Source organism: Strigops habroptila, chromosome 11 (assembly GCF_004027225.2).
Source record: "Strigops habroptila isolate Jane chromosome 11, bStrHab1.2.pri, whole genome shotgun sequence".
Taxonomy (NCBI): Eukaryota; Metazoa; Chordata; class Aves; order Psittaciformes; family Psittacidae; genus Strigops; species Strigops habroptila.
In genome coordinates, this window is record NC_046360.1 from 6,782,404 (window position 1) to 6,809,644 (window position 27,241).

Here is a 27,241-nt window from a genome sequence, read left to right on the forward strand (position 1 = left end):
GCCAGATGGTGCAAAAGCAGCGAACTGCAGGAAACGTGCCATCGTTTCAAAAGGCTTTAAAACAGCAATGTGCTTTCAACAGAAGCTACATCCCGTAGTGTTTCAGGAAAGTAAAAAGCTTCAGTGCAAACATTCATTTCTGACCAAGGTAGTCTGAAGTTGCTATGAATTTACAGAGAAACTGATCCAAAGAGGTAGCAGACTTACATAAGGGTAGAAAGCACTTCTCAAAGCAGTATTAGAAACAGCCACTGGTTCGCTCCTTTGTAACTGTTTTCCCTTGAAAAAAGCTTTGAAGATTCTGCAGAGCTCTCACATGTATGTTTAAGGGAATGGTGGTTTTCTATGATTCACAGAGGTAGTAGGATTTGAACACTTTTTCTTTTGTTGGTGGTTAAAATGCAATTGTTCCTTTGTCTGTCCAAGTTTGTTACCTCATATTTTGTTTGTTATTTTATATTTAGTTTGTTACAATGTATTTTCTTGTGTAGGCCAGCAGAAAGTCACAAGTATAAAATTAACTCAACCTTCATTTTCAGTCTTCATTATCCCATCTCTTCTGTAAGACAGCAATTTCTCTGTACATGAATAAGGCCAAAATATGTGGGTTTTTGCATACACAGACTCCACGTTGCTTACATGAGGTCATGCACTGCTTTCTTTCCCTTCTTTTTATCCCTCCTGTTTCAGTAAAAATACAGGTAGATTCAGTGAAACTGTTGAGTATTGATGATAAGCTACTTCCTGCAAATAAATCATCACAAGCCAACATCAAATAAGAGCATAACTGACAAAAAGACACGGTGTCATGGCATTTCATTCGGAGAGAAGGCAAAGAGAGTTAAACTAATTTTATTTGGATTCCTCCAGAAAAATGGCATTTGAATTTATCAGCGGGATGCCAGTAACGCAGAGCATGGAAGTTTTAATAAAAAGCATGGTGGAAAAAGAACAACAACATTGCAAGTTGCAGAAATTCCCCCTGGCCAGGAAGGTTATGAAAGAGATGCTCATCTCTTATGCAAATGTATTGTTTGGTTACTCTACTTGATTTATTCTGGGAATAAATCAATGCATCGCTCATGACTGGAATAGCCTGAGGTCTCTCTTACTACTGCCTGCCACCTGCAATTTGGTGTAGTACTTCTGCTGTCAAAGCCCAACCTTGCAAGGTGTCAAAGACCTCCACAGAAGCGTGAACGTGCATCAGCCCAGAGGAGAAACACTCACTTCAGCTCAGGCATTTAAAGAACTGCACCCCAGACTCAAAAAAGATTTGTTTGTTTTCCTGTGAGAAAGACAAGAAACAACTGAGGTTCAGGACAGTGCAGTACATGATTAAGAATGCCAATTCTTATCATCTTTAGGCCACACTCACGCACCCACATGAAGAGGCAATGTGACCTACCAAATCAGGATGAGGCACTTCCATTAATAATATGAGATTATATTTATGAGTTTAACTGTTTTAAAAACCAGTGGGTGGATGGCAGAAAAACTCCTTCAAACCCAATAAAGCAGAGAAGAATGCAGAATAACTAAATCTGCTTTGTTCTTTCCAGAATGTTATCTCTGTTTATCAGCCTAGAGAAAATACAGCAGAACAATGGAGATGTCAGCCAGACACCCCTCTCCCACCAGGAACCAGGTGCCTCCATGCATGGCTGTGGTAACCCCTGTGCTTAATATCAGCAGGAGGCTCTCCCACTCCCTTCTGGCCTCTGAAACAAAGGCTTTCAAAATACCAAACAATAGGTATAGATGTCACTAATGACAAGTCACTAATTGTTTTACCCTAAGAAGAATCCTCCTCTTCATGGTTGTGGAGCACGTGTAGCAAAAGATTCATGATAAAACTGACTCCCTTGCAAACCAAACAACACCCGGCAGGTGGCCCACTCCTGAAGCCCTTGTGCACTGCTTCAACACATTTGGTGCCGTGGGGAAGTCCCAGAGCAGAAGGATTACATTCTCCAGTGAGATCTGGTGCACATCACAGCACCCAGTGACTCCCATAGCATGCAGAAAATTGTTATGTTTGGGTCTGATTTCCAGATCTGCCCTGCAAAGCAGGAAAACTGACTGCATGCCTTCTGAAGCAGGAATCTGTAAATAGGTTTCCTTTTTAAGAATCAAATTCTGTCATTCTTATGCACTACCATTAGATTCTGAAATGCCTTTGACAAGCAAGGAAAGACTGGGAACTATTTCTATCTCTCTTGGTTAGACTTCTTGGTCACCAAATCCTCAAGCCCTCAATTACTGGGATGTTTATGTTGACACAAAACAAGACCGTTTAACCATCATACTTAAAACTACCCTGAAGTTTCCATGTCTTTTCCTCAGTTCCTTCTCAGGTCCTCATTTTGCAAGTATTTTACTTTGAAGGGTAGACTGAGATTGTATAATGAAAAAATCTGAAAGAGATAAGGAATTCTTCTCCCTTAATGTCAGATGTCTGCAGTAGACCCCCCACATCCAAGGTAATTGCCTCAAACTTTCATTCTCAGAGAGAGAGGCAGAGGCTGGCACTTTTATAGTAAGATGCTTCTCATAATAATGTAGACGCTGAAAATAGGTGAGATTAATAATGTTCCAGAGAACCTGATTTTGAATACAAAGGGAATTTAGCCTGCTACTTCGAAAGACAGCTTACAATCAGACTTTTGAAGTGTATCTCCAATAATGATTTGAGAAAGAATGTGAAGAAAATATTTAGCAGCCACTCCAAACTTTCAGCCCTCAATCATATTTGTGACTGTGTTCATCTGACACTTGTGTCTTGGAAATGCTAATCTGGGTCCTTATTTTCTTCATTACAAGAACAATCCATTCCATGTGCTGGTGCTGCTGTCACACCAGTCATCACCAAACTATTCCTATCACTCTATAGTTGACTGAATTGTGTTTTTCCAGTTGTATGGCTTACATTTATTACCACCTGACTTGGTGCTTTGCATCTGAATGTCACAAGGAGAGATCTCTGGAGTGAAATACAACAGTGAGATCAAAATACATGATGAAATTTCATTAATCTCTATTAATTTGAAATCTCAGATTTTGAACTTCCATGAAATCCGATGTGTCTGAAAGCTGTCCATGTGATAGAAGTTCTGTTTCAGTCCCCTGCACTCAAAAAATAGAAATGTTGAATATATTACTGCTTTAGTAAGCGTCGACAGCTCTACCCTCAGGTTACAGAAGTAAAATGCCATGCCAAAGTTGTGCAGTGAATTGGTATGAAAACAACTGCTGGAACTTCATTTTCTCCTTTTCCCTCTTTTCTCCCAGTGGAGGTGACTTTCTTCCTCTGTCTGTATCCACATGTGAAAAATCACATCCCCACAGGTATTATGCACAGTAAAGGTTCAGTATCTGGACAGACTGCACTAATGTCCAGAATATGCTCACACCCACAAGTCAGAGAGCAGGCTCTGAGTCACCCATGGAAAGAGGCAATCCAGTGCAGAGTTGTTCTCTGTTACTCAGCACAACTCAGAGTGGAGAGCCTGTTAATTAACCATTGTACACCTGAGAGATTTCACACCTTGTCTTGCCTGACAGCAGAAATAGCAACAGGGCATTCAGACCCAAGAATGAGCTCATCACAGTGAGATCCACAGGAACATTCAAATCGCAGGTTCTGCCCATGCCCTCTGCACCACCGACACTGCTTGTGCTCTGTTCTTCTGCCTGCCAAGATCCCTAGGCAATGGCCAATGAAGGAGGACTGTAAGCTTGAACAGGACTGGGTAATGGACTGTGCTTGCATTGCTTATCTTAGGTAATCCATGAAGTATGAGGGGGTCTTTATTGCTATTCATTGCTAGCGAAATCCAGCTTTGGAGTAGTTCTATTAGGCTCAATAGACTTACACAGTGTCTTTGTCTCTGTAAGCTGAGCTGCACATTCATCAAATCCTTTGTCAACATGGTGGGTAATTCTGGCTTTGTCTAATTGCTTCAGGTTTTTCAAAGGATTATGATTAAATCTTTCCTAGTAATTTCTATTTTTTTTAATACTAATTTTAAGCTGCTCCATTATTATGCAGATTTACCCATGCTCTTTATAGACACCAGTGTTCTTTCCCATTTAGGGTTGGTTTTTCCTTTTCTTGATTTTTCCACTGTGCATCTGCAGAAGTCAGGTGCTCCTGGCAGCTCCAGGACTAGAAGTGGAAGAGGTTGCTAAAGTCCAAGTATGTTCAACATGCTGTGCTGATGAGCTGCAGTATGGTGTTTGAGTATTTCTTTCCCACATGGCCACTGCTGGCAGAAAGGCAGGATTCAGCCCTGCCTGATTAGGTACATAAGCCAGATGTGAATTTTGAGATCCATCTCTGTTATTCATAGATGCAAAAATATTAGGTTCCTAGCTTGTATGTGAGCCAACATACTTTATAGGCATAGAGTAGCATATATTGTTAACAAGTTAGTTACTGGAGCAAGAAGAATAATTCTCCCAGGCATATTCATAGACATGATGGATTTCAGCAAGCTAAATATAATCAAAAGATTCAGCTTTAAAGGTAGTGGATCACATCATCCAGTTCTTTGTTCCACCTAATAAAACCCAAGCAGACAATTTGGGATGGAATTTGAGTGACATAAGAAGTTCCTCCCTTCTATCCTGTCTAAAAATATGTATTTGTCAGTATCCTCCTCTCACTCTGAATAGATTGCTGGTGAATGGTTAAAGCCAGAAGAGAAAGGACAGTACATTTAGTTCTCTTACAGACTCCATTAGACCAAAGGGTATTTTCATTTGGGTTTTATTTATCTGAAGCAGCTCCAGAAATACAGTAACACACTGCTGAAGTCTCATTCCCAGGACTCAGCCCTGTGATTGACAGTGCTTGGTTGAAACTCCACAGAGCACATTGCTGTCCCATGGTTTTGGTGGGCTTCTCACAGGCACAAGGATGTGCTGGAAGGAACATCCACAGCAGGTGCCCTGGTGAGTGACTGCTCCTTGCAGAAACTCTCTCAGGGAGTTTGTGAAAGGAAACTCTGACCAGACGCAAGTTTACAACAAAAAGATGTGTCAATCTGTCAGACTGCTGAGCATATCGCTAAACATAGCACATGCATTTCATTGCCTACCAGTGGGTCAGTTTCTGGATTAACACTGGATTTTCCAAGGTGTTGAGCACCCATGACATCAGTGGGAGATCCAGCAATGCCAATACTGTGGAACTCAAAGAATAAATGCTCCCAAGACAAAGAATAGGAAAAGAGTTGGAAAGGAAAATTTAATCCAGAGTATAGGATAAGCCTGTAAGAAGATCGAGAGCAAAGGCAGGGGTCATACTGTGATCACACAGGCTTCTCTAATCCCATTCTAAGTCTACCTCTGAACATATATGCATTCTGTATTTAATATTGGGCCAACTCAGAGCAGCTCAAACCCCATGGGAAACCACAGCAAACAGAAATTGTCTGCTGTCTTACATCCTTATCAGGCTGTCAGAGAGTTCATGCCAATGGGGAAGCCTGATTTTTCACAATGCTAAAAAGAACGGCTTCTTCCAGATGAAAAGCAGATAAAACCAAATTACTCATAAGCTCCTCACACACATAATTACATAATGCACCTTTTTAAATATGTACAATCACCTGCTGACTTCAAGCAGACTTTTAGAAAGGCACAACACAGGAATAGACACATGTGATCCAAGAGAAACCACACTCATGCTGCAGGCCAGATCCTCTGCTGCCCAACACTCCTACTTCAACAGACTTCACAACCTGGGGGATGCTTTGCTAACCTGCATCATCTGAGACTCAGGCCCAGAATACTTTTCAGTTCTTAATTAGAATGATTGTACTACAACTTGTCAACAACTCTTGCCACCCCCCCCCCCCAATGTCACTTTTCCTCAATTTGTCCAAAAATAAAAATCCTTTCCTAACTGACAGGAATTGCACTGGGAAATGTCTCTCTTAAATTCTGCCCTGTCCAAGTGGGTACCCAAATACCCTGATTTCTGGGTTCTTTTGAGATAAACATGTCTTTTCTTCCTCTTCACCATCACTATTCTCATTTTTACTCCAATAAAAAATGAAGAAATAATATTAAAAAAACAAATCTATTTTTTTCCCATTTCACAAATCAGATTATTTATTATTTTTTCCCTTGCAAGGACTTACGGCACAGTCCTCAAAAGATGTATATGAAAGACAACATGGTCTCATCTTCTAGATTTTATGGCTCACTGGGTTTAACACTGTATTTTACTCTGTTGTACCACTCTCAGGTACCACGAAGTAAAAATTTAACACAGACATGTAAGAATAAAACCTGTGTAATCTGAAAGCTTATTTTACATGTGGTTTTATACACTACCTCACATTTCACTGATGATGTACATTTATCAGATGCAGACAAGCAGATCTACCAACATTCATAATTCTTCACTGAGGCCAATGGAGGAATATTTCATGCAGGATGCCTTTCCTTTAAATAAGTGTTCAGAGAACTAAAAAACCCCCTGAATTTCATACTCCTTTCCTTGGTCTCTCAGAGGAGAGAGAAATTCCCATCTGTTCTACCTGACATCTCTATCAGCATTTTCCCGGGGAGGTTTCAGACCTGCAACCCCCAGCCAGAATGGAGCGAATGCATCATAAACGCCTGCTGGAGAGTTAAAGATCAGCTCTTAGGCTGCCAAATCTGAATAGCTCTTTTCTGCACCGCTGAAAAGCAATGAGGACGCTTCAGTGAACACTCTAGGTTGTTTAGGTAGATGAATAGTTGAAGTTGCTTTTCTGGCATGTCCTCTGTATGTACGCTGGCACTGCCCCATGAATCTGAAAAGCGCACATGGCTGATGTTGCACGCTTCCCTCTACACTCAGATAATATTAGTTCACTTTTTCTATCTAAAACAGTATTGCATTAAATTACCAAATGGATCCTAAGTGATGGTACAGGCTTTGGATGAGAAAAAACTCCCTTCATAAATACATGTCCTTTTTTTTTTTGCATTTACATAAATAAAACTTCCAGGTCAAACTTATCATGGTACCAGGGATGCTGCAATGAACCATGTCCTGAGCAGGAGTAATAGGCTGAACCCTCCAGTGGGGAGGGACTGCACAGGAGAAGGACTGCCAATGTAATTTCACTTGAGCACTTCTTTCACTAGAAGGAGAGAACCACCCAAAGAGCCACCTGAGCTTGACCAGGAGTGTGGGGAGTTTACCTGCTTCCAGAGATTGGCTTGCTAATATGAAAATATTAACCAGGGAACTTTCCCATAACCACGTCTCTGTTACTTGGGATAACCAAAGTCAGTAGAAGATTAGGAGGAAATCAACTTCCTTTTTTCTTGAACACATCTTCTCAAGAACCCATTGCTAATGGCCACGACAGCAAACGGTACCACATACTACAGTATAAAATAAGATCTGCAAAGTACTATCTGTGAACCTGGGGATCGTGATCTTTAGCTCTTCTTCTTAGTTCATTAAAATACCAGTTTTCTGTATTTTTAAAGCACTGCCAACTTCAGGGATAATGAATAATGATGGGATGTGTGTGGCACAATCTGATGGATACTCAGTTTGTATTTCAGGTCCTCTTTCTCATGTCGGGCTGTCTCTGTCTCTATGGTATATTGAAATCTTGTGATTAAATCCTCTTACTCCACTGCTTCCTTACTGATACTCTTCCTTTGTCTGCCAAAATTTTAATTACTATGGTACTAGATAACTCCATTCAGTGCTCTAATACTACCTTTGTGACAGGAGCAAAAGCAATTCCTAAGATAGAATGTAAGTATAATACTCTATCATTATGCCTTCTATATGGCTCCTAGTACCCTCTTTGTGACTGCTAATATATTGTGGTCTCTGCCTTCCTCTTACTGATTTCTGCTCTCCTGCACTAAATGTGTCCTTTTTCTTACCGAGAGGTGTAACACCCCATCTCTGCTATCTCTCTTTCCTGCTCCCAGATACAATGTAGTGCAGTTCTCCTTGTCATGTTATTCTTTCCCATCTCTCAAAAGACAGGAGTCTATATAATGCTCTACATGTTCTGCAACACAATTAGCAGCCAGGAGGCAATGGTCTGTACTCTGTGTTACTGTGTGTTGCTTAAAGCACAGTGGGTGGACCAAATACAAAAGAGCAGGAATGCTGAAATCTTCAGAGGACTGAAGGGAAAACTGAATTAACAAGCTTAAATATACCCCCAGAGAGGAATGCACAGCAGCTTTTCATACCTATTGGCTCTGTTGGGTTGTTGACTGCTCCTGACATTAAGTACAGTTAAAACCAGACATGGTTCTACTGCAGGACAGATAGAATTTTACATGTGAACTGTACACATACATTATCATGTAATTTTAACTTAAAATTACATTTGAGAATCAATAGTACTGGCCTCCCTTTCAGCTAGTCCTCTCCACTTTTGCTCTCACACCAGCGGTATTGGCTCACATTATCAGAAGCCTTAAGGGGAACAGGTCAGTAGAAAATCTCTGCTCTGCACTAATACATTTCAACACCTGAGAGGCAAAAAAGCAGCAATTAAGCACAGCAAAATAAATAATTCAATAGTTAATTTGACCTGCCAGGTTGTGGAGTATTTCTTTATATCCTACCAGATTGTATTTTAGTTTACAAGAAGTGTCCCTAGAGAGTCATGCTGTGAAAGCCCATAAAATGCTATAGAGTGATGAAAGGCAAAGGGTCGCTCATAAATGGGGCAACTATTATTTAAAGAAGAGGTTTTTTGTTGTCAGTGTCCTGCATATTTCATGACAAAGTGATTAAGTTCTTCTCTGATTCTTTATGAATTAATCTGCCAACGGCTTAAGCAGGTAAAGCAGCTATAGATTGGAAGACTAAAATTGCACTGCAAGTACTTGAATTTTAGATGGAACACAAACCAAACAGAAAGTTAATGCTTTGTTCTGTGGTAAAGGAATTGGCTTCTTTTTAATTGCCTCACAAATAATTCGTAGACAGCTTTGAGTGGGAGCAATCCATGTGGCCTCTGAAGACATGAATATACATTGAAAATGGGGGAAATATTAATGCAGGATGAGACTTAATAGGAGAATAGAACAGCAGTACTTTAGCAAGATACTGCCGCATGACTACCACGTTTATAGGGTTATGTAGTAGAGGTAATGTTAACCTGGTGGGAAAAAATAAAGCCGTCCAAATGGAAGGACTTCCAGTCCCTCCTAGTAAAAGATGAGATGGAAATTGAGATGACAGGCACTGCATGTGCACAGGTGGACAGAAAAAAAAATTAGGAGGAAACAAGTATAACAAGGTTTGAGATGGCCGTCAGCAGCCCCAGAGGTGGGGGGGAACAACAGCAGCAACACCAGAAGGGAACACTGAGCCTCCACATGCGGCTCTGAAACAAAGGGATCCATGATGCTTCTGGGGCACGTTTGCTATTCTCATTCATCCTCTGCGGCTACTCCAGAAGCCAAGTGGTCTCACAGCAGCTGCACAGGCTGTACTGAGACTTCAGCACACTTGTTGAAAGCAGAGTACACTAGGGAGGGTGCAGTAAATGCAAATGCTTTTACCTCTGATATACACACACTGTCATTTACAGAGTAGTCTAGGTTCCCGCCTCAACCCTTTCTGATATTAATGCAAAGCAGTAAGGTTAAAAAAAACCTAAACAAACCTAAAAGCCACAATAAAACCCCTTCATCCTTACTGACACCACTGCCTAGCTTCTCTGAATAGAGCACATCAGTAAGATCTCCGTGTCCTGTACAGAAGTGATAACAACGTTCTCTGGAAGGGTCAGAAAACCTTAGCTTGGGCAGGAGAAACACACTGAACACACTCCCCCTAGTCCCTGATCCTGTCCAATAGCTGATGTTACGTTACATGAACAGTTGCAATGATTTGAAATATCTAGCTGCTTTAAAAATAGATAAATAAATAAAACCAGCTCTTAAGCTTCTAGAAAATTACTACAACTGCTGTTATGGTCTTTCATAGTCCTGGGGGAAAAAACCCAGGGTGAACATAAACCGGCTGCTCTACAAGACTTATTTTATTGCATCTTACATTTTATCAAGATATTCATGAAAATACAAAAATAAACATTCCACTCCTCTGCAATTAAGTTTCTCTCTGGTTGTAAGTACAGCTATTTTTAGTTTTAATTTGGGGGTATCTCCTAGAACTGCAGAGCATAATCAGCTGCACCATAACCCTGCATCATCAGCATCAAAGGCAAGTCTATCTTTGGAAAATACACATTTTACACGCTGAAGGTCTCGGCAGCCCTTTTTCAGCTGACTGTCCATACCAGTTCCTCCAGGCCCGACTTCCAGTAACGCCAAACATCGGCCACTAAGTGGTGCTACAAAGATTTACTCCAACTACAGATCTGGCCCATTAAGCCCAAAACTGTGCTTGCCACAGCCAATACTGCTCCCTTGAGAAACAAAGGGGATGAGGAAAGGCGTGCTCATTTCAAGCCCCATTAAAAATGCAGGAAATAATTCAATGTATCCCTCAAATGAAATGCAAAGAAAATTTATGAGGAAATCAGACTGGTATTCAAGTTTCTGAGAAGAATTGGTAGAAAATGACAAAGAGATTAAAAAAAGAGTACTTGAAAGCATGCATCTGCCACCAGCCCAGAGCCTCTTTAATGGTGTCTCCCCATTTGACTGTTTTGGAGGTTTTGGATTCATTGTGGTTTAAACTACTTCTCTCTCCACTGAGCTGTACTAGAGCAGGCACAAGAGCTTCCCTATGGATCTTGCAGTCATTGCAGAAGATTGGCATCAATGCTGCAATAATCAAGACCATTATTCCGAAGTAATTGCTAATATGATAACAGCAGCCTACAGCCATCTTATTCCTACAGTTGTTCAGCTTTCCTGTTGCTGAGCAAATCTCTTTCACAGTCTTTGAGACAAAAGGCATGGTGTAACAGTACTGCTCTCCCTGTGGGAACAGCCAACAACTTACCAGCCAATGTTGAACTCAACGTGAGCATCAAAGAACCCAACGACGGGAGATGTTGCTGCTTTCCAGCCTTGGATTCTGGCTCGAATCAGCCCTTCTCGTTTGTTATTGCGCACTATTTTCACCAACCCTGGGTATCTTTTATTGACGTACTGGTCCAGATTAAATTTTAACTCAACTGCAAGACAAAAAACCCCCAAACAAATATTCAGAATGAGAAAAGCCCTGAAACATTATGTTTTACTTTCATTTATTCTGCAACAGAAAGGGAAAGACATCCTTAACTATTCCTAAACCCTTAGTCACTCTTACAGATACAAACCAAGTACCACAGTTGTGGCATGAGCTAGTTCCAGGGGGATCATCTCAGAGAGACCTGCACAGGTTTAATCTGATGGATTTGAGTATTGTTTTGAAGAGGTAGTTTGTATAAATATTATTAAATAATCACTATTCTAATTCTCTGATTATTTGCATTAGGGTACAACTGGCCTCTAGAAGAGCAATTCTGACCTTACAGCAGTGTAACAGTTTGCAATTTTTTACAGCCTGGTGATTTGTTTTTCTGATTTATGCTATTCATTAAGAGTTTGAAAAATAACCTCAATGGATTTTGGGTCAAGACCTTATTCGGCTCACAATTAATTTTCCTTAAAGGTTTTCCCTTAAATATAATTAAGACTCCTCAATACTAGGCTTCTTCCCCATTGAACTAAATCGATATTGAAGATTTCAAATAGACTCCTTTTCTTTTGTTCATTCTCAGGCATTCAACCACAGATGGAGCACAACTCCTTCACTCCTTTATTCAGCTTCATTTCAATAGGCTTATGAACGGGCGAATTACCAAAATAGTCTGTTTTTTCAAATCAATCTAGTTTGGTAATTCATTTACACTGCAGCTTATTCATAATGAGGCTTTTACTCAAATGTATTTATTAGGAAAACTAGTAGAAGCTTCCAGGACATTAGAAGCCTCATTCTTCTGATCTATATTACACAGTAGAATCATTATCAGTGAAATCAAAGACCTGATAAATCTCCAGTTATCTAGAAGAATGACAGAGAAAAGCCCTATAAGAGTTCACTGAGAAACAGTGTGTCCAATTCTCCTCCGTATTACACTGACTCAAACACTTTGCAATCTCACATAATTACTCTATAGGTTACACTGCTGTAACCGAAAGTAGAACTGGACAAAAAATTTCTTACATCTATAGGTTTTGGAACTTATTTTTGTTTTTGTTTGGAACTTATTTTTAGCGATTTGTTCTCTCAACCCTCCTTTCTCTTTGGGGATCTTGAAGAGGAATGGCAACTTAAAACTGAATGATTTAAAACTGTTTATCTGTGGAGGAATTGCTAAGCTTGAGCCTTATTTCAATAAATATGATTTGAGAATATGCAACAGTTGTAGAAGTACAAGGTACAACAAGTTAAAACACAACAATACTGCTAGTCACCTGTATCCTAAAAGTTCTTCAAACCTGCCTGTCCTGCGAAACATGTTGATCAACAGCACCCTTATGATCATCAATATTTTGATTTTTGAGTGCTGTGTTATTTTTACATTAATGAATGAGATGGCCTGAAATAGGCATGTACTTTGTGCCCATTCTGCTTCATTCTCATAGTCTTAATTTACTCTCTACCTCAAAATTGAAGAATCTGTTGCTGCACTTTTCCTTGAAAGCAGAATTTAAACTTTTAGTCTATTAATGATGATATTCCTCTTGATCTGAAAATCTGGAGGAAAGTGTCATTTCTAGATGAAGATTGCCCATGCAGATGCCATTCATCCTGTGAGGATTTCAATGAAATCAGCAGGGTTTATCCACATCATGATTATTTGTTATATGGATGGTCAATATTTACTCACAACTTTGTGTAAGTGGTTCAATCAACCTTCTCATCAACAAACTCTTGTAAATTCTACTGACTTCAGTAAGAGGTGTGTTAACTTACACCATCTTGTGGTCTAGCTTATTAGCCATAAATCAGTGTTGCATATATGACGTTCCTCCCCTGGCTGTTTAAATGCAGAATGACTCAATGCTGTTTCATCCCAACATTAAAAAATAAAAGGCATTTCAGGTAGTAGTAACCAAACACCATTTTAATGTCCATTAACCACACAGGATACAGCACTTAGAGAAAAAGTTACTTGTGCTCACCATTATCACTGTTGTCATCCACCAGAATGACCTCCTTGAGCACGTGTGATGGGGTGTGATTCACGACACTGTGCACAGAGCGCAGGATGACAGACAGTGCCTCGTTTACAAATATAAAGACCACAGAGATTTGGGGCAGGTCATCTGTATAGGTCATCTGTTTGCACCTGCAGAGATGAAAGAAGGAGTTAACACTCAAGCAGCCACTGGGTGGTAAAATAGACTGAAGAGTATCTTCTCCTCATTGCTGTCCAGCATATAGGGATTTGCAGGCTTTGTTCTAAGATGTAGTAAAGTTCAAAAGAAGCAACATAGCTAGGTGCAGCAGCCTCAGTGAAAACCGAAGTGTATCTGGATGCACACAGACTTGCAGTAGCTTTCATTCTCTGGAAGGTTAAAAGCATCTCTTGGAAACCAAAGAAATACCAGTGAGTTTGCTCAGAAACAACCTGGAGAAAGCCCACAACACTAGAGCCTATCTATCTGTGCTCCCAGGAGCATCATCAGAAGGTCTGCTCTTAACTCATAATTAGAGCTCACGCTTTTAAAACCAGGACCCACTCAAGCAACTTTTGCATTTGCCCATACAAAGAGCACTTGCCAGCTTTCTCATTTTTCAATTTGTGCAGCAAGAACAAATGCAGGATGTTTTTTGTACACACACAGCCTTGCTCAAATATTTGCAAAGCAGATCTGCTCCGTCTGAGATATCACCTTGGTAGGTACCTACATCCTGAGATTCACAATTTGCTTTTGTGCTTGCTCACTGGTGCATATATGTTGCAATACACTATTATGAGAAGAAAAATAGAGGCCTGGAGAAGTTACACAGCACAGAGCAGAACCTCTGCTCCCAAGCCCCCAGCCCATTTCCCCTGTAACACCACACTGCCTTATTTAATGGAATTCTCTCCCACTAGCTAAGATGCTAACTTTAAAAATGTGTTCTCACAGTCAAAAGCCATCCAGAATTACCATAGCAATTACTGAACCTGCTCTCTGAAACACTGCTAATGATATCACAGGAAATGACTTTTCCTGCTCTTATCAAACTTTCTCACCTCTTTCTCATTACTTTGGCATAACAATCCCTTTTTCCCCCACTATCAGCAGTCAGGGGCATGAGGAAGGTGACAAACACTTGACTGGTGGGTAACCTCTGGAAATCAGTTATGAATTCTAGCAATTATTCATAATTCCTATTCAGCCCAGCTCTATTTGCTCAGAGACTTGAGTACCTGTCATCCAGTGTTACCACAGCTACTTGCTGGTGGCCAGTGCCACACAGAGGACCACTATGTAGAATTTCTGGCTAAGCAGCACTCTTACACAATCTAAAAATAAACCTGGAACAAGGACAGAGATTTACAGGAGGTGTGAATGCTCTGTCACAACCTCCTTTTTGAATTTCTTTTTGAGTGTGATTTTCCTCTTGACCACACCAACACATCAAAGAAGTCCATCAGAAATATGTCACTAACAGGAAAGAGCCATCAGCTAGAAATATGGACCTTGCAAGATTTCCCTTGATGAGGGACATCTTTGATCTGACAGCAATTTGCTTCAGAGCCTCACTTGCATCAGCACAATGCAGCAAACTGCATCTCTGTAAATTGGACTGGTACCCAGGGAGTGGGTGCATTGCTAGTGGAAGTGAGGCAGAGGAGGGAGCCCACCCCAGATCACGCATCCTGGTGGGGTCTTGCATCAGCACTCAGAGCTAGCACAGAAGAAAGGAAGCTAAGAAACCGTGTAGCCGAAGTCTGGAAAGAGCAAGGCAGAGGAGGAGGAGGAAGTATAGCAAGAATAAGAGTGCAGTCAAAGCAGCAGTTGCAATGGAGAGGGACAAGCAATCAAAGGAAATATGGGATGAACACAAATGTCAGAAGTACAGGCATTTGTAGAAAGACCAAAATATTTTGCCTAGGAAAAGACAGGGAACCACTGAAACAGTACAGGACCTCAGTGGATTAGGTTGTGCTTCCTTTACCTTCTGATCACAAACTTTTGCTGAACTCTTCTGGAGTAAGAGGTATTTGTTTTATTGGCGAGTGAACTGAAAGACCTGGGCACCCAGCCACATGCTCCTGTCCAGACTGAAAGGTTGAGTAGAACTGATCTCCAGAGCTTCTCCTCCACTTAGGTTCTGAGAAAATCGGTATTTCTAAGTCAAATTTTAAAACCAGCAGACCTAAACCATAACCTCCACTTTTATGTCCTCTTCGTCACACCAAACTAACGCATTATTATCCTAAGTGTGACTCCACATTCTCACTGGTTCACAAGACTGCTCAACCATTGGTTCTCTATGATTACTTACATTGTAGGGCATCATGGACTGCTTTAGATAAAAGGCTGTTTTCAATTTCTTATGCCACCCAGGTTAAGTAATTCCTGTCACTTCTCATTGCAACCTCCCTTCTGTCAGTTCTCCCCTTTCCCTGTTAGCAGGACATAGTTGAAAAACTGCATTGTCTGCATTTGGGAGGAGCACTCCAACCATTACGTATTAGAATATCTTGGGTAACCCCTTTGCAACAGGAACATCTAGATGGGCAAAGGACAACCTCAAAATTTAGCAGGGGTTTAAAAGCTGTCATATGTTTATTTATCACAGCAAGAATGAAGAACAGCAAAAGCAGCCGTCCGGCTGAGTAGACGTTTCAAAGTACAGCAGTGATTTAGGAGTTTATTTCCTGCAGACTTCCAGTCAACCTTGAACTCCCAGCTCCTCAAGTCACTTCAGAAAATGAGATGGATGTGCTGAAGTAGTCAGGAGAAAGTACTGGTCCACTATCAAACACTTCTGATGATGTCTGAGAGCATGAGCAATCCCAGACCTTTCCTTAAAAGTCACTGGGTGCTTAAGTGCTTTGTTGGATTGCTGCCCAAGTACTTCCCAATGTATTCTGTAATTAGATACCAGCTGCAGCAATTTACAGTTAATACTTCCTTCATTCCAAGAAACTCTAACCAGCTATTGACACTCTGAGGCAGTGACATTAGCAAGTCACACGCAAGAACTCATCATCACAGTACAACCACCTTTGCTTAGGCAGGTACTGACAAAAGACCAAGTGCACTGCAGTGAGACATTCATTCCCTTGTGCCTGTATGTAAGGCTGAGAAAGTCAAAAGTGTCAGGAGGACACATGAAGTCCTCCATGGTGCAGCCTTTAATCTTGGCCCTGAAGCATGGCAGCAGGACAAAGTTCATTCCAGAGAAGTTCCAGGAAAAAAGTAAGGCTAAAATAAACCTCCTGACTTTCAATAAGGCATAGAGCATCCTCTCAGAAAACAGCTGGAGCTGCAGCCTGCAGACAGAGGGAAAGCATCAGGCAAGAAACCAGTGAGCTAATGATAGAGGAGCTTGACACAAGACTAGTCACTTCTGTTACTTCTTTTGAGAAGCAAAGTAATCAGAAGGTGAAGGCATCAAACCGTACAAAGATGCGCCCAGGTGTTTAAGGCAGCCCTGCCTGGGGAGCCCACAGCACCAGCACTAAACCCAGCACCCTACCAGGGAAGGGAGCTGGGTACCACCATGCTCTCCACTTCTCTGCACTAGGTCTGATCACATTATGAACTGTGGAAACTCAGAGGGAGTTCAATTACATTAACTGATAGCTGAAACTTGGCCTCATTAACACCTGCCTAACACTTCTGAGTTCAGAAAGAATTTACAGCATACATTTGACCTCTGTGGTAGCTAACGATGGCCTAAGCTGGCCAGGCAGAGCTCACACTACTATGATTCTAAATTAGTATTATGAACTGTCACCAGGTCTCACAGTGTATGACCACTGAAAAACTTCAGGTCTGCATGAGAAGCAGTGTCTCTTTCCAGGCAGATGGGTCTGCTGTAGAGAAACACACCGCTGGATGCACTCAGGACTAGTGATTCCAGCAAAGGCTGATGATGCCACAGCTAATCACTTCCAAGGACCAATCGAGGTTGGATGAGACCTGATATGTGAAACAGCCCTTCAGGCACCTTTCGTGCAACCTGCCAAGCATCAAATCTGGGGCATCCTGCTGTTGTCTTGGGAAGAGTCTTTGAGCACTCTTGCTCTGTATTTGCTACTGCAGATCTTGGCTGGCAACCCAAAGGTATTTCCTTTGTATGTGAGTGAGACCTTGATGTCAGATCATTTTTCTCTATCCTGGAGATGATTTTCACTCTTTCTTTCCTTTGCATTGAACCAGTTCCTTAAATGAACATCTCCCAACCAGCCCCCTGAGCCCAACTGTGAGCACTGTCTACGCAGGCAAAAGAAAACAGGAAAGGCTCTTCAGCTGGCAGACCGGAACTTTGGGAAAAAAATCATGTATTAACACAAAAAAAAGGTCATAGATTAGAAAATGGGACACTGAGAAAACTAAAGCTTCTCAGCTGCTTGTGAGCCTGCTCATGGCAGCCCTGTGAGCTGGTAGGCAATACAGGAAAGGGAATTTTCTTTGTCTGAACCTTCATTCCTTGATAGTATTTACTCTATTTGTACCTGATCCAACAGAAACCTGGAAGTCCTCTATTTATCAGAGCTAGGCCTATAGTCCATTTGAATTGCACTGGTTTTTGTGAAGGACTTGCACTGCAGCCATGCAGGTAGCTCAGTGCATTACCAGGGAAAGAAAAATCTTTCCTGCTCCTTTCTCCTGCCTTCTCTCCTGTCTGCATAGCTGTTAAACTCCCAAAATGAGTTTTGCTTGCAGACCTTAATATACCGAGTTTCGAAATGGATTAGGAAATGCATTTAGAGATTTCTGACAGCTTTGCCCTTCAGGAAAAAAAATGCAAACAAAATTAAAGCTGCTTCATGAATCTTTAAAGTATTTAATACAAGGTATTTTTAATTTTCAAATCAAGGTTTTTCCAGTGAACCACTGGGATGGAAATGACTGTGGGTTTCTCTCCTTCACAAACCTGATGAAAACTCCTCTGCATCTCTAGCACAAAAAATCCCAACATGCTTCTTACCTTGAAAGCTGCAGAATGGCCTGTGATTGTGTTTTATAGCCACAGCAGGGGAAAGAGGTGAAACAGCACTTCCTCGGGTGCATGATCAATGAAAGGACAAAGATAAATACTAAAAAGATTATTGGATCCTTGCTCATTAATGCTAACAAATAGTACTTTTAATCACCAGGCCGATGTGTATTTTGAACCCAGTTTAATCAAAGGCTCAGAGTAATCTTAAATACATGGTTACCTTTTGGTAGCTAAATGCTGCTGTGACTTCCGTAGGCACAGACGATTTACAGCAGCTAAATCACTAAATCTAGTGGCTAATTCAGTGCCTGACTTCTTTCTCCAGAAAACCGCTGAGGCTTTGCAGCCAGTGCTGGATGTAATAGTAACTTTTCAGATGCAGAAATAAAAGTGCATTACGTTCTTGTTCCGCATTGGCACAATAGCGAATAGTGAAAATGTGACAAGCTGGAAACATCTCCTTCCCTAGCATGGGATTCAACTGCTGACCAGTCTATGGCAAAAGCACTGATAGGCTACAAAACTCATTAGCTTCATGGACCATCAATCTGTCAGGCAGAGGGCTCCAACTCCTTCCTAATTAATTCTCCTTCTCAATAGAAGGTGTTAACTGTATTATGCCGTATCCTTCTATTAAGAATGGATTTTTCTGCCCTATCCAAAAGGAAAGAGAAAAAAAAAACATAAACAATAAATTTTTGAGTTGAAGACTTGCTCTTACTTTCTCCTCCAGCAGCTCAAGGACAGCATTCACCAAGAATCATATAATATAAATACAACTGTGAACAAGAGAGCAGAGGTACAGAACGCTGATGCTCTATGTATCCTGAGAGAAGCAGCCTGCTGTATTTTCAACTAAGATAAAAAGAGAAGTGACGGTTGTTTTCAAAAGAGCCTAGAAACGATGGTGGTACTAGAAGATACCTTTTAAGCATGGCCATTTCTTTGCCGTCTGTGTTGCTTTATGGAACAGCCTCCATTTGATTTTTCGTAGAGAATAAAAATCCACACCTTCTCCTTTATCCTGAATTTATTTGGGGAAGTGCAGATGCAAGACAAAGTGCAATTCTTGTTGGTGCTGTAGGGTTGGTAGTCTGGGCAGCTCCAAAAACCCATCAACACTGATGACCAAAGGATTTGTAGGGGAATTTCATCCCCTGAGTCACAGCTAAAGAAATTAGGGTAGTTTTCGCTCCATCTCTGCAAGTACTATAGCACTCCCATCAGTATTTGGACATTCAGCATTAACACTGACTTCCTGTATTCATGGATTTTTGGGGTCCTTAGCAAAGAAAGCATTTGTTAAAGCAATGAAAGCCAATTTTGAGCTCTATTACCTGATTCTTGTTGGAAGAATAAACTGAATGACAGGTTTGCAGGAACTAAATATGATGCCAAAGTAATGACTGCCCTTTCTATTGCTCGAGAAATCATCTTCATAGTACACGTTATTTAAAACACCCCTCTGACTTTACATTCTATAAATGGTCAGCTTCCCTGAATAACTTCCAGCTGACTTAAGTTGCTCCCTTGGCCACATTCCATACAGCATGTCCCTGAAGTTATCCCTTAAGAAAAAACTCATTAAAATAAAGACACCTTCTCAACTGTTCCTGAGTACAAACTCTGACTGTTCCTGCACTCACAGTGGTTTAGTGCTTCGTATTAAAGTAGAGTCAGGGGAAGTCAGCTAAAATAATCTGTCCTCCAGTTTTCCTGATGCACAGTGCTGTTGATGGTCATTTTCAGGCTTATAACAAATTGAGACCTTACATCTATTCCATATTGTGGGAATTCCTAGCAGCCTTTTTCGCAAGCCTCCTAGATACATTATTCCTTATTTTGCACCTAAAAGTCTCAGAAAGAAGTCACCCACGTTCATCAGGAAGAAATCAGGCCAAATCCTTGTTTCTGTTCTAATCTCAAACATTTCCTGTATCAAGGAAAAGTGTCTTTTAATATCAACCAGAAACAAATTACTGCAATATGCTATGAATTTACCAGCATACATCTGGTCCTGGGAATTTCCCACATACCCAGGCTGAACAACTGGACTTCATTGCCTGTAGGATTTGCAGCATGAAGAACATCTGCAGCCTTTTGAAAATAAATGTCTTTTCTACCTTAGAACTCTATTCTAGAACTATTACTATATAGTAGAACTATAGTAGTAGTAGTAGTTCTACTATAGTAGAACTATTATCTGTTCTACTTCCTACAGAAAAGACTATATTTCCAGGAATTTCTATCCTGTCATACTTCCACAAAGGAGAAAGCCCTTTCATGCTGGGATAGTTCCACAGGTAGGTTAAAGCTCCCTGTGAAGTTGCAATAATGCACATGGGACAAGTGTTTCGTGAGAACCAGACATTCTGTCCTTTTTCCTTTCTTTTGAAATTCCAGGCCAGTACAAGGGAATTTCTTTGCACTAAACCCCCAACACATTTGTGTCTTTCATTTTTTTAACACACTTGCTGCTCTATTTGGCTTAATCCCTCCCTTCTCTATGACAAATTATTTTATGCGTATGGTAGAAAGCCCTGAGAACTGTCAATCAGTGACCGATAGCACAATACATATGCGTAGTTACATATGCAGAGCAAAGATGGCCCCACTTGTAAAGAATAGTAACCCTTACATTTATGATTATTAAACTCTTCAAAAGTAGCTGCCACATGCATAAAATAAGAGGCCTTATATTTCAGAGAGCTATTTCTGGCTTTCCTCAGGCAAACAATACCAGAAACATGCCATCACATCTAATACTCATATTGATTTATACATATAAAAATGCTAAAACTAGTTCCAATCACTTTTAGAACAAGCCCCTGCAATAACATGAAAAACAGCTGAAAGCTCATGCTCAGATCCTTCTGGAGTAAAAAGTACTTGCCTTTTTTTGGTAACTTAACTTGAGTCACTAATATGTTCTGAAATACCATCTGTAAGAATTTTCCACTCTAGCCCCTAGTGTGCCCATTCAGATCTGCCAGTGGCTGTATGCATCTTGCATCACAAAGCATTAAGCTGATTGGAAATAAACGGAGAAGCTGAAATCTGCTTTCAAATGCTCTTCAAAGAAAACTTATCCCCCATGCGACTTCATTTTTAATGATGCTGCACTTAAATTTAAGGCAGAGCCCAACTAAATTCTAAGTGACATGTATTCTGCCTAATTTTAGCTGATTAAACACAAATGGCTTATTTTGATTTGTCAAGTGATTCTCAAGATTTCTGGAAGATCCTGGTCCTTGTTCCAATTGGATTTTTTGCTTGCATCCTTTCAAAGTAAAAACTAGACAAGAATTGTCTTTAAAAAAATAAACAGAAACATGGTCTTGCAAAGCTCTGCTCTGAGTGGAGAGCTCTTTGAACTTGATGTTAAGAGAAATACAAACATCAGTGAAACCCATGAGCTGATGCTAAATGAAGGCAAAACTAAAGGCATGTTGCCAATTCACAGTAGCAGTGCTCTGATTCAAAGTTCTTACCAGCAAAATATACCCAGAAAACAACTACCTTTTTTGCAACTTTTTGAAACTTAATTCTGGAAACCATGCTGTCTGTGGAGGAGAGAGAATATACTCTCATCTCAGTGCTTCACCAGAACTAAAACTTTATCTTTCTAGTGAGAAAGGTTCAGAAAGAGCCATTCAAGAAGCCAGAAAATATTTTCATTCACAACATTGGCTGCTACCCTGTGGCACCACTTCTTGTTTCTCCCCCAAGGGTCATTACTCTCCAGCTAGTGATGTGAAGTCAGCTATTTAGCTGCATTACCAACAGTGATTTCTAGCAGATTTCCCTTTAAGAAGTACTCTTTCACTCAAGGTGATGCATCCTAAAAAAGGATCTTTGTGGCAAAGGAAGAATTAATCCCAGCATGTCCGCAGGTGTGAGAAGGTAACAGGCTATCTATCTTCAGATACCACCTTCTCTGAAATGTCTCTCTCATTGCACTCCAAGTCCATGCCAGATGTAAGGGAAAAATAGTGGAGTGGATGAAATCAAAGGAATAATTTTCAATAAATAATGTATATGAGTAAACTCACCATGTTCCATTTGCACAGAACAGTTTGCTGTACCCTTGAAGCTATTTGTTATTCAGATAACAATATGTAAATACAGAAAGTTATTCTTGACTATTAAAAATTTGACTGCAAGTATTTAATATTGAAACTTCAAGGTACTTTTGTTTAATGTTGACTCTCTCAATCCCTCACAGCAGGACAGAGGCTGAGTGTCACAGTGTTATCTCAAAATGGAGGGAAATGAAAGAGTTTTCAAAGTAACTGCTGCAGAGCTCATCACAGATTTCATTACAGGTTTGCTGTCATGCTGCAGTAAGGAGGAGGATAGAGGAATGCAATCATTTTCCATGATTACTTCAGCTAACAATGTTTTTTATGGTCTTGGGAGGACATACAATAATGTTTGGCAAACAATCCTTTCTTTAATGGGCTCCAGTGTATTTCACAGGAGACCAGCTTTAATCTCTGGTCAAATCCTGTTATGCAGCAGAATGTTTCTTTCTACCTATGCACAAATACGGGACGGTTGGAGAAGTAAACAAGCAAACGGAGGTCAGTCATAAACTGAGTAAACCCATCCTCTCACTGCCTGCCAAAGCATAGTGAGAAGCTCTTAATTTTGCCTTGTCCCAGTAGTTGCAAGGCTGATTGTAGCCCAGAAAGGTGATGCTTCCCTGGAAATCACAGCACATGGTGTGTTGAGCTGTTGCAGAAGGCGATTTTACTAACCAGCAATAGCCTTGAAATGTTTAAACAGTAGTCACAGGGGTTTTCCTCTTGCTTTAAATGATCAATTTCTATCAGAGTGAAAACAGAGCAAGTTTATGGTGTGCGTGAAGAATTATGGTTCAAATAGAGCAGTGTTCCAAGAACAAATGCATAAAGAACATTGATTTAGCACTGAAAATAGGAGTATTAAATCCATGATGTTTAGATGCTTTATATGGGATTGAGCAGAGAGCTTGGTGGTAGTAGCAGCATGTTTGTAAAAAGGTATGTCTCCAAGTCAAGCACTGAGGACAAACGAAGGTGTAGCGGCCACATATATTGCCCTCAGTAGACAGGGGTGGGGAACTGCCTGACAAACTAAACCTCTTTAACAGCAGATGATAAAGGACATCCAAAGATCTCAACGAACTTTGGATCAGGACCCTGCAGGATAAATCACTGGGCAAAACCAGCGTGGTGAAAACAGTCAGATCCTGAAGTGCAGATGGGACTTTTCTCCTCTTTACATCTTTCCCAGTGATACTTGCAGGATTGGTCTTTGCGTATTATAACTACTTCGTGAAATGTCCTATTCAAGTAAAGCAGTTCAGCATGTCTTAACTTCACTGGGGTTACTCATACACTGAAAACTAGGAACATATTTAAGTGCTTCATTGGACTGGAGCCTAATTGCACTTTTATAGCTTCTGTTGAAATTAAAGGCTAGCTAAAGGTGAACAGCGCGGTATTCAACAACTTCATGCATTTAGAAGTTACATGTTAACAGCAGTTTCTTACCTTCTAATTATTTTGGGCACTTTAGAAAACTCTTGCATTTTAATTTAATTCTGGTTACATTTAGAAATAAAAACATTTTCTAAAACTCCAGCCACATTTACTGTCTAGCACAGAGCTAACATCTAGGGCATACACTTCATCGCAGCAAAACACTTCAACGTATGGGGGATTTTTACATTTATGAGCTCTTATCCTAATTCAGAAAAACAGGTCAACATATGTTTTCTCTTCACTCAGGCTGACAGAAATTCGGCACACATCCTAGACCAGGCAAGGTACTTCAGTGTGATTGTGAATATGAGCAAGCCAAGGACACACGCTAGTCTTTTCCTGCCTCTGAGAACCTACAGCCATCGTAACACTTCAACACTCACACACTGCTCCTGCCCGATCTGCCTGCTGAGAACCCGTTTCCTCTTTCACTCTATGTTGTCTGGTGTTTTTTTCTACTTGCTTATAGACCACAGGCATTTTGAAGTCACATCCTCAGTGTTTGCAGATTGAAATGAATTTGCCATCAGAAACAAAACTAGAAGTGAGTGCTCTGTGCTGGGGGAACAGGTTATTCCTATTAACTGTCTGCCCAGCAGCCTGAGCCTGTGTTCACAACCATGCCCTTCTTCATCCCTCATTTACTGACAGACACGTTCAACCTGTTCCATCCAGATTATTTGCTCAGACCTGTACTTAGAGAAACTTTCCTACCTCTGCTTCCAGAGATTCCCAGGTTGTCAGGCAAAGGAGCTGAGTGCTCCCCTGTGAGTAAACAGAACACAAATTCCCCATCTCTCGGGTACACATGGGTTAATAACACCAAGGCAATAAGCCAATGAACTAGCTGTAGGTCATGCATTTGTTTTCAGGCAGCGTAGAAAATACAGGAGCAAAGCTTCAATGTCATTTTTATCTTGAGCTTAATGTAAACTGCACCATGACCCTCTGGGAGAACTGTGTCCTAATGAAACATCCACGGAGGGGATGAAAGCTTACTCCAGTTGCTGAATGAGACAGCTGTTCACTTTATGGATGGAAATAACTCAGATTTATGCCCTTCCTCTGGAAGTTTAGGGGTACAGTCTAACTTAGCAACAACACCCCGGGGTATTTTAGTGAACTGTTTTAATTATTATTGCTGCTATTAATATTCTACCATTAGTCAAGTCTGAAGTACAGTCTCTGCCAGAGAGGTGTGTTTCATGCTACCCTAGAGGCTAGCCCAGTGCTAGGTCATTCTGAAGACAAAATACATAAATGCAGACTAACAGAAGTCTGGGAGCGTAGAATAAATAATACATTCATCCCTTGGAGCAAATAAGAAAGTAAACTAATTAAGGAACTATTTGACAACCTGAAGGCATCTCACACAGGTAAAATGCAGCTCCGGAGGGCTTCATGTCTAGAAACTGAGAAACAGGGAGCTTTGTGCATAAGCCGTACACAGAGACAAAACCTCCTGTGATTTAAAGCTGCCTAATGCCTCACTGATAGATCCTGTCACACCACCACCACCAAAAAATTGTGGGTGCACTTCTTAGACCAAGGGGATTTTGATTTTGCCTAATGTCTGCATGACAACTGTCTTCATTTTCTCTGTTTAATTCAGACATATAAGGAGAGATGTGTGTATGTGCTGGGTAGCGAGCTCTGTTGTTCTCCACTGAATGGCTTCTTGTCATTGCTTAAGCGATCCGACACAATATATAAGCTATATCATAATTCTCTACATAATTTCCCCAGGGACTCTGCCTTTCCAACACCTGAGCTAGTTAAAAGCTCCGCCACAGTTCTGTGAAAAATTAAGTACTCCAGTTGTCTTCCCAGTGCTCACAAGATCATTCCTCTCCATGCACAGAATCATCAAGAACCACAGAGATCAGGAATCTGATTTTACCCCACATTTTACATCCAGACCTCCCCCTCTTATATGCAGAGAGTGGGTTTTTCACCACCCTGGAGTTCTGAGGCTTAGTAACATATACTGTATTATGCCTGCTTCACAAGGGTTATTTAACTGTGCCTGGACAGTCAAGATAGAGACAACTGCGATCAGCCTGGTGCTGGCTTTACAAAGGAGACACCAAGGCACAGGCCTGGAGCTCCTGCTCCTCAGGTTTTGCACCATATTTCAAAGGAAGGTTCCAGGTGGGAACATTCAGCTGCTGCAGGATTTCTTGTGGCCAAAAGGATGCAGGCCAACATTGCACAATGATCTCTTACTAAGACAGCCAGTTGGTTTGGTAGATACTTAGGGAAAAGAGTGCACAGACTACATGGAAAGCAACTGTCCGTAGACCTTCTTTGGAGTTGCAGCCAGCAAGGTGACCTGGTTTTGAGACCACAGCAGAAGGTTTAGGAGCAACACAACTGAAGCCAAGAGCTTTTCAGAAAGCTGGAGAAACAGACAATAGAGGCTCCATACTTCAACATCATAAAATCATCAAACAACTTAACTCGCAGGTGCTGCTTCAGAGAAACAAAACCTTGGAAAGCATCTAGAGCCTCCAAGACAGGGAGCTTACATTTGCTAGCCTGTAACTGTCAGGCACTTTTGGCTCTGGCTAGTTTTAAGAGTCTCTCACTTTTATTAGTACTAAATTCACTCATAACAGAAGACACGGGTAGAACAAGCAGGAACTGACGCTATTAAAATGAAACACTGCATCAAGTTGGAGTTCACAATTCAGTTTTATTTCAGACAGAAGAGTAAATTGTCTGACATTTTGGCCTGTTCATGTTTTTATCACAGAGACACAAACACCACCACCACCACCACAACCTCGATGTTATTGACCTGAAACCTTGACTTTCTTATATGACGGAATCTATCTAAATAAAATAGGAGCCAAAACTAGCTAATTTTTAGGCATTTGGAGATAATATACCTCTCGCATTGTCAGCAGAACTAAATTTGCATGCACATTGTAAGATAGAAAAGAGGAACGTCACCTCATACCACTAGCAGAATTCCTTCAAAGCCATAAGAAGGATATCAAGTGTAGTGTAACAGAAAGAGTTGTAAGGAAACATAAAAGGAAAAGAAATACCGCCCTGCATTCATTGCCTGACTTGTTCTGTTACTTCTTTTTATCCTGTAAATGTGATATCATGGAGTGTGACATGACATGACAGCTCAGGAATGTACAGGAATACCCTTTTCTCCCTGGAAGTGATAGCAGGCAAAAAGCAGCCATGGACCCAGGGGAAGGGAGTGAAATAAACTGAAATGCCAACACAGAGCTGCAGACAGCTGCAAGTCATGGCTGGATCTCAGCGGTGTTTCTGCATTACAGATCCATATTTCCCTCTGAAAGAACAGCATACACAATGTGAAGGCAGCACTCCACCACTGCTCTTCTTACAGGGCGAATACTCCTGCTATGAAAATATTGTGGCTCTCCAGAAAATTACTGCAGTCTCTAAAGCAATTGTGCTTAAGGCACCTCTAAATGTGCAGGTCACAGGAGACATATTTATCTTATGATCTGTAAGAAAAATGGAGGGATGCAAACCAGCTTTTTGATCATCTTTAATTTTCCTCCCAGCTGAAAACTGTGCTGCATCCACAGTTTTGCCTCCACAG

The 27,241-nt window shown here is 40.9% G+C and overlaps 1 protein-coding gene across 1 annotated transcript in view; it reads right to left on the bottom strand.

Annotated features, from left to right (window-relative positions):
• The window catches only part of GALNT9 (polypeptide N-acetylgalactosaminyltransferase 9), a 148,074-nt gene that overhangs the window by 80,882 nt on the left and 39,951 nt on the right, over positions 1–27,241 (bottom strand). Inside the window, exons 3-4 of the mRNA XM_030501646.1 lie at positions 13,135–13,301; positions 10,964–11,138 (exon numbers count right to left, since the gene is read on the bottom strand). Of these exons, the coding sequence (XP_030357506.1) occupies positions 10,964–11,138; positions 13,135–13,301 (342 nt within the window). The remainder of the gene's footprint in view (positions 1–10,963; positions 11,139–13,134; positions 13,302–27,241) is intronic.